This window comes from Canis lupus, chromosome 10, assembly GCF_003254725.2.
Source record: "Canis lupus dingo isolate Sandy chromosome 10, ASM325472v2, whole genome shotgun sequence".
NCBI classification, from domain to species: Eukaryota; Metazoa; Chordata; class Mammalia; order Carnivora; family Canidae; genus Canis; species Canis lupus.
In genome coordinates, this window is record NC_064252.1 from 68,581,036 (window position 1) to 68,593,343 (window position 12,308).

Consider the following 12,308-nt stretch of genomic DNA (forward strand, 5'->3'; position numbering starts at 1 on the left):
GGAGCAGAGCTCCCAGTGTCGGGATCTGGGCAGGCGGCCTGCGGTGGGTGGGCGTGCAGGCTGGGGGGGACGCTGCGCACAGAGGGACGGGCCCTGCTGCCGTGCACGGCTCCCCCGCAGCCCCGTCCTCAGCCTGGGTGGGCCGCCAGCCGCCAGCCGCACGCCGTGCCCGGGTCAGCTCCCCCTGCCGCCCCACCGGGCTTTGGGCAGAACCCTTGGTGTCCTCTGATGGGCTGGGGCCGACGCCGGCCAGACGTGGCAGGACCACCGGCTATGCCCATTTTCTTGCCAGGGTGTCAGCACAGCCTTAGCGATGGGCACAAGGTTTCAGTTCCATCTTTTGTCATTGTCCTTCCGAGACCCGTTGAGGCTTGCAGAGCCTGTGGTGGGCGGGAAAACGTAGCACAAGATTGTTTATGCGTGATACTGAGGCAAAATGGATAGAGGTTGAAGCAGGCGTCACCCGTGATGGGTTTGGAGAAGAGGCTCTTTGGTCCCTTGCCCAAGGAAGGGTGGCACCATCTCCCCTTCACCTCCCGCGTGCTCCCTGACCCTGGCGATATTACACAGTGATTCCCAGTTTAGGGGCTTCTTGTTACCACTGGACTACACGCCGCTCCGTGGGGATGAAGCCTGGGTGTGTGTACGGGGCTTTGAGATCAGGTTTCCAGCAGGAAGACCGGGGCGTAGCCTTTCACCTCTGTGAGCTTCAGTTCCTTGTCTCTAAGACGGAGATGACCTTGTCTGTGAGACAGAGAGGGCGCGTCCCGTTAGCATGAAATGAACCTAGATTTAGAAGCATTTGCACTGTGGCTGGCACACGGAGAATATTCAATAAGTATATCCCCACTGATGTGCATCATTATTAGATCAGGGATTACCATCGTCTATCGGCCACCCTGCTTGAGCGGGCGCGTGTGAGGCCGTCTAGATGTCCCACGAAAGGGTAACCTGGCCAACATTTGTTGCATGTGTACAACACCCGGTAGTGACTTGCGTCTCATTCTAAAATGCTTATTTTATTCACTTAGCAGATATTTGTTGGGAAACTTCAACTGGCCAGATGCTCTTCTAGGCGGTGAATTTAGGTTTGTGAAGAAACAAGAGAGAACTCCCTGCCCCCCGGGACCCCGCGTTCTGATGGTTGAGCTTCCGTTCCATTTTCTTCATCTGCGCTACTCTTGACTCATTCTGATTTTACCAGAAAGAAAGCCTCGACTAGATGTTAATCTTCCCTCTGGCACTTCGTGATCCATGACCGATTATGAATCCCCCCCCCATCCCATTCAGTACGTGGGGAGTGTGATGGGGCTGAGGTCGTCAAGAGATAGGGCTGGGATTGGGACAGCCGTTGGAAACAGTGGATGGTGGGATGCATTTTTGTATGCCGGGGTGCACAGTAAATATTTGAAACCCCACAAGACTCAAGTTCACTCATCTAAAGAGTTTCCTCTATTTTTTAAACCCCACCTATTACCCAGCACTCTGACCTGCACATAAGAAATGCCCAATTAACTTTTCTGATTGGTTGATAAAAGAGATAAGAGAGAGAAAGACTAGGTTTTTTTGGTTAAAAATTCACACTATGAATCTTTTATTTGAACATTATTCAACATTATTTTCTCTCCATTACTCTCTCTCTCTCTCTCTCTCTCTCAGGCACACATGCACACACACACCTCTCTCTCTCTTCTTCATTCCTCCCAGTTGACTTTCCTGAGCCGGACCCTATGAGGGTGCTCAGGATACTAAAATGAGTAAGACAGGTCCTTCGTGCTCTCAAGAACCTCTTTATGGCTCTAGCAACTTACCACCTGCAGACACGCAATAAGAGCACAAAGATGTTCGTCCCGGAGGCCACGGGGCCTTCAGCCCACCTTTGTAGTCAAGTACACTTCCTGAGAGAGAACACCGAGGTCAGAGACTCAAAAATGCCTTTAAAGCATGTCTTGCTTTTGAATGTCTTGCTTTACACCCTTAAGTGACCTCTTGCAGAACATGGGAGGCTGCAGGAGTGTGCACTGCACGGGGCCTTGGCAGAAAGGGAGAGTAGGGCTGAAACCCCTGGGGCTCCTGTCATCTCCGCTGTTATCCCGGTGTGTGGCTGCCTCTACCCATCCAGAGGCAGAGGAACCTATTTCTCCATTCAAAGGACCACGTGCTCCCAAGGACAGCTCCCGGCCCAGGGATGTGGAATGGGCCAGAACTGGCCCTGGGGCTCCGCTTGGCCCAGGATGACAGCCTTATCCCTCTGATTTTGCCCTTCTAGGCGGCAGCCCCTGCCTGCTCCAGCCCCAAACACTTGGTGATAATGGATTTTCTTGCTACACTTCCTTTCCCCCATGTTTAGACCTGCTGCAAGCTCTCTCTAAAGTGCCAAGGAGAACAGTTAATGTCTTCATCTCCTATCTCAGTTTATCTCCATAGCCTCAAGTCAAAAATGCTTCCCCCTGTGCTGCTGTCCCGTGCGCCCAGGTTTTTCTTTGGTTTCTGCACATCTGTTGTGTTACTTTTCAGATCTGAGGCTTTCACGTCACTCCAATACCCTGGCTTTCCCTTGCACCTTTTGCTTTGATTTCTATCTTTCTTTCTTTCTTTTTAAAAAGATTTTATTTACTTACTCATGAGAGACACAGGCAGAGGGAGAAGTAGGCTCCCTGTGGGGAGCCTGATATGGGACTTGATCCCAGGACCCGGGGATCATGACCTGAACCAAAGGCACATGCTCAACCCCAGAGCCACCCAAGCATCCCTCTGATCTCTTTCTTAATTCTCAAGCCCCACTTGTCAACACCAGAGCTCTCGTGAAGTCTACAGCTCTTGGTCCAGCTTGACATCTAACGGGGTCCAGGACTGGATTCCCCTGCCTGTTCAAACCCACTTTGTCCTCTGACCTCCTCTCTGGCCCTTACAAACAAGTGTCCCAGATCCATGAGCTATTTGGGGACGGAGTTGTGTCTAGTTGATCTTATATCCCGACCCCTGACACGGGTCCTGTACACACTGTGCGCTCAGCCAAGGTAGAGCAAATGGACAGATGGAGAAGGCAACCGTACCCGAGGTGGCCCGGGGCTCACAAAGGTCTTTGCCTCCCTCTCCTCCCTGTCGGGTGGTTCCCCTCACAACTGCCTCTCCTGTTCCATCCTTCTCCACTCCACATCCCAACTAGGCCTCTGGATTGGCACCTGGAATGTTGCACAATGTCCAGCCAATCTTCTCTTTTTCCTTTTCTCCCTCCCTCTCCCTGCTTTTCATCCCTTCTCTCTCTCTCATCTCTCCTGTCTTTTCTCTCATCAAACATAAAATTGAGTCCATTTTAGTAATAATAGCCTTCACTTGGGCCTGCCCAGATATCATTATTCATTTGTATAGACCAGCTGCCTGCAAAGCACATATCATTATCACAACTTTATGGAGGAGGAAGCCAACCCTCGGAGATAGACCATGACTCACCTACGGCTACATATGTAGAAGCCTGTGCCTTCTCTTTCAGGCTTCTGGGGCTATAAAGATGAGCAAGGCCAAAGGCTGAGCCCCTTTTTCTTCTTAGAACACATGTGGAGAGGGAAGACAGAGTAAGAGAAAGGACCAGGCAGGATGGGAAGTGCTTTGATGGACATGTCCCCCGTTAGAGGGAACAGAGCCCAGGGTGGGCTCTGGCTTCTGCAGTCCGGCTTCTCATGGGAGATATGGCTTGAAGTGAGCCTTGAAGGATAAGCAAGGGCTTTCCAAGAGGTCAAATTGGAGGTGGGTGGGGATGGGTGGGGAGAACATTCCAGCAGAGACAATAGCGTGCTGCCCTGAGGAAGCAGTAGGCCTGGGGAGAAGGGGCGGGAAGCACTGAAGGGAACCCCTGGGAGGGAGTTTAGCCTGCATCTGTTAGTGATGAAGGTGCCCGAGGATCATGGGAGGCTTTAGGCAAGAGAGTAACCTGATCAGATTTGTGTTTTAGAAGGACCACGCCGTAGACAATGTCACCCACGGACCGGAGGTGACACTGGTAGGAGAAGAGATGCATCAGAGAACTACTGTGGGAATCCAGGGGGAGGATAGAAGGGCCTACAAAAGCAGGGAGGTGGGTGTGTAGAGAGGACGGCTGAGTCTGAGAGAACGTTGTTGATTGTGGTGACTGTGGAGGGGGGCGGCTTTCTGCTTTGGTGGGTTGGCTGGGAAGACATGGCTCACAGCTCATCATGGAGACCAGTGGAGGTGAAGTGGGTTTGGGCGTGCTTGTGGGTGTAAGGCGAAGGGAACGGTGAGGTGGGCAGGGGAAGGTGGTACTTTCACTAACTGTATGGTGACCTAGAGATTCCATCGAAGTATTTATAGACAGTTGGATGGATGGGTTTGTAGCTTAGAAGAGGGTTTCTGCAGGTGAAGCATATAATTTCTACTCCTTTCCTTTTTTTTTTAAGATTTTATTTATTTATTCATGAGAGACACAAAGAGAAAGGCAGAGACACAGGCAGATGGAGAAGCAGGCTCCCTGCGGGAAGCCAGATGTGGGACTCGATCCCAAGACCCTTGGGATCACTACTTGAGCTGAAGGCAGATGCTCAATCGCTGAGCCACCCAGGGGCCCCTCTACTCCTTTTCAAATCCATTTAAACATGGTTCCCAGACTAACGCACTGCTCGTATCAACATATTGAGAAAATACCCAGCTTTGGGTGAACTATCAGCATCTCACCCACATATGTGGAGCCATCTAGAATAGAATCTAAACTGAAGCAGAGTTGAGAGCAGATAAAAGAAATATCTCAAAAGTAGACCCTAGAAGATTTTGTGATGGATTATTTTGGGGGTTAGGGGTCAGAAGATGGGAAGATGAAGAAAGGAAGTGATAATGCTTCCCAAGCTAACTTCTCTATTGATACTTCTGTCTAGAATTTTCTGTTGCTCCAGCTTGGGGCAGAGAGTAGCTAACTTCTACTGCACAAACAGCATCCCCTGGGCATGTGGCACTTCTTCCATGTCTCTTCTTCTCTTTCTGGTGCCCTCCATACTGCAGACTAAAGCTCAGCACACACAGTACTATTATGGAACTCATCCGTATTTTCTCATGGGCCTCCCTTGCCAAGGTATGTGAACTGGCTCCATATCACTTCTCGGATCAAGGCTGTGTTTCTTACTCGGCCCCCCGAAGCCACTTCTTCTCAGGGACCTCTAGCTTGATTTTCTATTGGATGACATACTGCCCCACCATTTACCATCCATCTTTGTCTCATCTTAGTGATGATAAGACTCAGATTCCAGGAAGTGCTGACCAGTAGAAATTTCTGTGATGATGGAAATGTTCTCTATCTGCACTGTCCAGTACTGTGGCCATGAGCCACAAAGGGCTCCTGAGGACTTCAGATGCCATTGGTGTGACTGAGGGACTACATTTGATATATTTTAATGCGTCGATGTGGACATGGCCACTCACAGCAAGGGCTACTGCTTTGGACAGCACAAGTGCTAGGGCTTCTTCCTCTCTCTACGAAAGTAAGGGGGGGGGTTTCTCACTGTACTGAGGCCCTCACTTCCCACTTCCCCAGAGTGTTCTATAAATGCTTAGCAACTGCCTTCTGACTTCCTGCCTTGCCTGGTCTGCCTGCAGCCCCCTCTCCAGCCCACAGCCTGGCTCAGATCTCCTTCCCACAGGGCTGGGAGCATGCACTCAAGTGTGCAGTGACTGGCTCACAAGTGAAGCTTATCACAGTTATTATTTTCATTATGAGAAACAGCTCCATTAATAGTAACAGATCTCTTTGTTTACTTTATGTGGGAACAAGTCACACCCACAAAGAAGAGAGACTGTTCAAAGGAACTAATAAGGGAACTTAGCCAAAAACAAGTCACACTCAAAGCCCACCAGGCTTCCTTCCCTGATTATTTGAATCGTCTCATGGTAGGCCTGACTGATGAGCAGAGATGAAGGCCAAGGTGGGAGATGCTTCTGATGTGGGACAGAAAGCTCCCCTGCTTAGTCACTGGCTCACTGGAGGCCCAGCTGTCACCTCCCCAGTGTTTGGGGTGGATTCTAGCAGCATGGAGGCTTGTACTGAGCTATCCATACACCAACTTGACCCAGTGTGTATAGTCAGACCACCCACAGCGAGGATGAGAACAAATACTCAAGAAGCACTGGGCGGATGTATGCGTGAAAGGTATCATTTCTGGAATACAAAAGGTGGTTACTCGAGGCCTTGACCGTATGCAGGCAGAGCAAGTGGTTGCCTACCAGTCACAAGGGCATCCAAGTGCCTCGTGGCCAGGCCTGAGAACATAAGATCTTCATCCCTCCTCTTGCCTTTGTCAGGCCATTCCACAATGCACAGATGTTTCTAGAGGAGATTTTGTTTTTGTCATCAGTTTCGTCACAACAGAGCATAAAAATTTCACAGTTAACCACAGAATAACATCCCGGCAACCGAGTCCCATGCTGAGTTAATTCTCTTCAGTCTACAGTGTCCTTTTGGCTTCTGTTTTCCCCATCCGGCTTCTTCAGTGCTCTTGGAGACCTTTAGTTTCTCCCATCGTGGTTCTCACAATTTCTTTGGGTCTCTGGGGGGCTCGGGAGGCCTGAGTCTTCATAACCGTCGTGTGGCATCTGCTTGTTTCTCTCCTTTTCTGGGCTGGAGTCATTTGGTGGCATCACCCCAGAAGCCAAGTGAAGGTTCCTCATTACGGCCCTGTTCAGAGGGTGGCCTTCCCTCCCAGGTCTGAGACCACATTAGGTGAATGGTCACGCTGGCCTAGGCTATGCTGAAGCTATTGAGAGGAAAGAGAGCCCTTTTGAACTTGTCAGAATGCCCCAGTCCTCCAATTTCTCCAAAGATTGTGGGTGCAAACCATTCTTTTTCTTCTCTGTCTACTATCTGGCCTCTTTCTAGGACAGTTAGGAGCTTTCACAAGTTATGGTCTCTGACCTAGAGAGACACAGAGCTGTACACAGTTCTTCAAATTCCTTCCTCCTGTTGTATTCCTGCCAAGACCCTCCTATCATCCCTGCAGATCATGTACACAGCCTCAGAGTACGTGACTAGCCTCAGAGTGGCTGTTCTTTGAGCTATAGGTGGAAAATCATGAAGACAGTAGTTAGCTGAGGAGCAAGATCTAAGATAAAATTCTTAACCAGGGTGCCAGGACACATGATATAGAGCATACCCTCTGCAGGCACGCTGCTATGTTGTCATCGAAATGTCAAATTCCTTTTTACTATAACCGAGTTCATGCACTGTTATGATGACATCTACCCGACAGGAGGTTGAACTAGGTATTCCCGTCCCCCGGTCGACAACACAGTATGACCTCTCCAGTCCCTCATGGGAGCTGAGGGGTGACTACAGGCTACAAGATTCATGACAGGAACATCAGCTCCTTGTGAGCATCGAAGGGAGCAGAGTCTTCGTCAGACAGCAAGATAGGACTTACGGGTAAAACACATAGATAGGGTGATCACTCTGAATGCAACTAGCCCGTGACGCCATGTAAAGTTCTGGTATTTGAAAGTATACCAGAAGCATAAATAAAGGTTGAAGACCATAGGCCTAGAAGAAGATAGAAAGAAAGGAATCAGAAGTGATGGGAAAAGGTGTCGCTTCAATGCATTAAAGATAAGAACAAAGGAAGAGAAGGAGCTTGACGATGGAGTGACATTTTGAAATGTAGAGGGAAATAGGAGGCGCTCCGAGATGGTCTCCGACCCTGTAGTGGGAAGCGACATCACCTGTTGATAAAATGAGCGAGTCACCTTCGCCTGCCTTGGACCTCTTGTATGTGCCCACGTTTCATACGTTTATATTCGCCAGCTTGTTTCATCTCCACAATAATTCCACCGAGGAGGGAGTGTTATCACCCTGGTTTAACAAGCGGTGAAATTGGTGCTCAGAGAAGCTGTGTGATGAATGTACCCAAGGGCCTGAGAACCAGGAAGGGAAGGACTGGTCTCCGAGCGGCCGGAGAAACCGGTCAAAGTGAAGTTGGCTGCATTCGGCTGTGTCATGAATGTTCTGGGAACCCACAAAAGCTGAAGACAGGGCCCGTAAGCTGGAGACTTCTCCCAGCAGGGAGAAGAGGGCAGGCACTCGGTGGTGGTGGTGGTGGTGGAGGGGCAACAGCGCAGGAGCGGGGTGCTGAGCTCCCACGCGGTGGAACTGTCTAGAAGGGCACCGCAGAACTGGCAGGTGGGCGCAGAGGGCTGTCCAGCGGGGCCCTGGCCTGCCCACCGGCTGCTGTGGGTGGAGGAAGGGAGAGAGTTGTCCCAGCTGGGAGCTCCCCCGAGGTGGGGGGGACCTGTGGACCTGGCCGGGGACAGCAGGGCTCTCTAGTGCTCAACAGAAGCCAACTGGGAGGTGCAGTGCGTGGAGGGTCTGGGTTCAAATTCCCCTCCTGTGTTTTGGGGGCAGGGTCATCTGTTGGGGTCCTTGCGTGGCCAGTGCAGGGAAGGGCCCAGGGTGATCCCGACCTCAGTCCCAGGGGAAGGGGGGGCTGCGGGGAGGCTCTGGGAAGGGGGAGCAGGGGGCAGCGTTCTGCATGGCCGGACCCCCGGGACCCCTGGGACCCGTGCAGCTGCCCGCACCCCGGCCCTGCGTCTCTCTCTCTCGGATACTGACGCCCCCGCAGGAAAAAGGAAGCGCCTTTTGTCAGATGCTGCGGCCACTTCCTCCCCGGGAGGCTCCGCCGCCGGGTGCAGGATGCCGGGCGCCCCGGGCTGTCGCCGGCCGCCCCGTCCCCCCGCCGCCCGGGCCCCTGAGCCGCCTCAGCCCGCGTGTCCCCCGCAGCGCGCTCCAGGAGTGTGATGACCGGCGAGCAGATGGCCACCCTGCACCTGCCGGCCCCCAGCCCGCTGCAGAGGCCCGTCAAGATGGGCTGGCTGAAGAAGCAGCGCTCCATCGTGAAGAACTGGCAGCAGAGGTACTTCGTGCTGAGGGCGCAGCAGCTCTGCTACTACAAGGACGAGGAGGACGGGAAGCCCCAGGTAGGCCGGGCCGGGGCTCCTGGGGGGGGCACCTGCGGGCCTCCCCCCCTCTTCCACCAGGGTTTAGACCTGCCAGCTGACCTCAGACAGAGCGGGGCATCCTCCAAGCCGGGGGTGAGCCCTGAGGGGCTCCCTGACGCCGAGGTCGGGGACCTGGCCTTGATGGTGACATGGTCTGGACCTGACATGTCCTAGACGGTGACGCGGCGTGTCAGGGCTCAGAGACAGCGGGCTTGCCCTCGGGCAAATGGATCTGCTTGTGGGCCCGGTGTTTACTGGGTGTTTCTTAGGTACCAGGCGTGGTTTGGGTACTTGAAATCGGCCAGCGAGGCAAACGGATAAAAGGCCCTGTGTGGGGAGCTCAGAAGATAAGGAGACAGGAGGACAAATACGGAGACTATGTGGTTTGTTAAGGACAGACAAAACAAAACAAAACAATAAAATGACCAGTTCCATGAGATTAAAAAAAAAAAAAAAAAAGGAATGGGTCAAGGGGAGATCAAGGAGGTGATAGCATCTCACCGAGGGTGGTCAGCATGACTTTGGAGGAGAGGTGGCCACCGGGTGGCAATCCGGGGAAGGAGCACCCCAGGCAGACGGGAGGGCCAGGGCCCAGCTCGACGGTGGCGCACGTCTGCTGGGCGTTCGCAGTGCCAGGGAGACAGAGCCAGGGACAGGGCCAGGGGCGGAGAGGGGCAGAGGGGACGGGCTCCGAGAGAGGACGGCGGGCCCGAGTGTCACTGTGCAGAGAGCAAAGATGAAGACCGCTGCGAGGACTCGAGGGGTCGTGCTGAGGGCCTTGTGGAGGCATTGCAAGGTTCCGAGCAGAAAGGGGACGTCGCTAGGCTTACGCTGTAAAAAGCTGGGCAAAAGGAGAGTCAGGGCCAGAGGAGAGAGGCATGAGGGTCATCTAGGGGAGAGGTTATGTTGCTTAGAATGGCCGCGAGGGCTGCGGGCTGGAGGAAAGTCGTCAGGTTCCTGGTATGCTCTGAAAGCACAGACAACAGGATTTCCAGAGGGAATGCATGAGGCCAGAGAGCACTTTGGCCCTAAATCTTGGGAAGAGTGAGTCCTCATGACCATCACGGTGCCTGAAAGTGAAAGAGGGTGCTATTAACAGGTACCCTGTCCTGGAGCAACCAGGACGACGGGCCACCCCATCTAGAGCTCCTATTGGTGGAGGTGCAAGAGTGAGCTTGGCCAGAGGGAACTTATTAGGGAAGACAGAGTCTAGAACCTTCTGGATCCAGAGAAAAGGCCCTGAGAAGGGTGAGGATACTGAGGGTGGGTGGCAGGGTATGTAAAGAAACAGTACAGTCATTTTGGAAGAAGACAGTTATCTGTGAGAATCAGCTTGGGGCTCCGTGACACATGACCAGCACCTGGTTAACCAGCCCGCACCCCCCAGCTTGAGGGCTGTGAGTGTCTGTCACTGCAAAGGCTGGAGAAGGACCAGCGACCCTACCACAGACGGGGTTCTTGCTCAGTGACCTGTGCATGGTAGCCAGACTTCCTTTTGCTTTATGAACAACCCAGACCCTATCAGAGCCCAGCAGCTATAGGCTGTGGTGGTGGTGGCTGGTGCACGAGTAGCCAACGCAGCACATCTTCCCGTCTGCAGGGTGAGGGAGGTGGCACTACCGCATTAGCCTTCCCAGGTCAGCCCGAAGGACAGCTCAGTGGGGCTGGCTTCCACGAGGTGTAGACGATGAGAGGTATGATATGTCCAAGCTTGTGTTCTTTTCCTGGCTCTTCTCCTGTCTGGCCAGATAATCATTTAATTTTTCCAGATCCCTCTTTCTTCTTCCGTGAAACGAGACCATCATACCTGGCCTGCACTTATCACAGGCCCGAATGATATGAAGCATGCGTAAAAAAATGTTTTGTGAAAGCATTAAACTAATGTGGAGGTCCTAGCTTCTGTCCCTTAATTTGAAGGGGGAAACTCAAAATCTTCCCAGGGTTAAAGTAGCCTGGGACCTGGGATAATAAAGCAAAGCTTGTTCTAGGTTTTTGTTTTTGTTTTTAAATTAAATTAAATTTAGTTTAATTTAATTTTTATTTTTTAAAGATTTTATTTATATATTCATGAGAAACAGAGAGAGAGAGAGAGAGAGAGAGAGAGAGGCAAAGACACAGGCAGAGGGAGAAGCAGGCTCCATGCAGGGAGCCCGACGTGGGACTCGATCCCAGGACCCCAGGATCACGCCCTGAGCCGAAAGAGGCACTAAACCACTGAGCCACCCAGGCTGCCCTGTGTTGTTTTTTGTTGTTGTTGTTGTTTTTTGGGTTTTTTTTTTAAGGGAATCTATGAATAGAATATCAATAGGCTGAGATCAATAAGTCAAATAAGGAAAAATTGTGGCTGAAAGAAGCACTTGATAAAATCCAATACTCAAAAAAAAAAAAAATCCAATACTCATTTCAGGTATAAAAAGTTTTTTAAAAAGCTTTTAGAGATAAAATGATAATGTATTAGAAAGATGATTTTACTGCCTTTAGCTATGGATACTTTGATTACAAAAGCTATATGTGTGCATGGTAGGAAATTTGGAAGATGAGGATGAGCACAAAGCAGAAAATGAGAATGATCCCATTAGTAAGAAATAGTCACCTAAATTCTCGCTTTTTCCAGTCCTTTCTATACATATACATTTAGAAACCAGTCTATTTTAAATGCAAATTAGTATAATAATATTCTTTAATTAAAAAGTTAACAATAAGTCATGAATTATTATTATTATAATTAAATATTATTTTACAATGTAATTCTTAATGGTTGCAGAATAATCCACTGTATGGACATTCTATAATTTATTTAACTTATTAGTTGAAAATTTGGGTTGATATTTTTATATTATTATGAATAAGAATTAAGTGGACATTCTCATAGACTTATATATCAACAATTCTTTCATTAAGATGAAAAAAATCTGTTAAAAACAAAGCACTTTTTTATGCTATCATTTAATATTGTTTTGGGATTCATAGAGAAACATCTAGAAATGAGATGAAAGTTGAGCTAAATTCTTGGGGAAAAAAATAAAGGCATGTTTCTAGGCTCTGTTTCACACCATTCATGATTCTGGATGGACTGAAAACTTCAATGTTAAAAAAAAAATGAGTTCATAAAAGACCTAGAAGAAAATGCAGTTATCTGCATAATCTTTGGAAGGCAGGTGTTTTTCAAGCATAGGATAAGCAACAAAAATAGCACAAGGGAAAGGCTATTTAATTGCATAAATAAAAATAACTGTATCTTAAAAACCAGCATCACAAAGTGAAAAAGCAAATAATAAGGAAGAAAATATTATATATGTATGCATGTGGTAAACAAATATACT

At 50.1% G+C, this 12,308-nt stretch overlaps 1 protein-coding gene across 4 annotated transcripts in view; it reads left to right on the top strand.

The window, feature by feature from the left end:
• ARHGAP25 (Rho GTPase activating protein 25) overlaps positions 1-12,308 on the top strand; it is an 89,983-nt gene that overhangs the window by 31,263 nt on the left and 46,412 nt on the right. For 3 of the 4 annotated variants that reach the window (XM_025470176.3, XM_025470183.3, XM_025470191.3), the window contains one exon: positions 8,768-8,964. In XM_025470176.3, the coding sequence (XP_025325961.1) occupies positions 8,768-8,964 (197 nt within the window). Of the gene's footprint in view, positions 1-8,069; positions 8,171-8,767; positions 8,965-12,308 lie in introns of those variants that run through there. The other variant, XM_035696021.2, reaches the window with a different exon arrangement.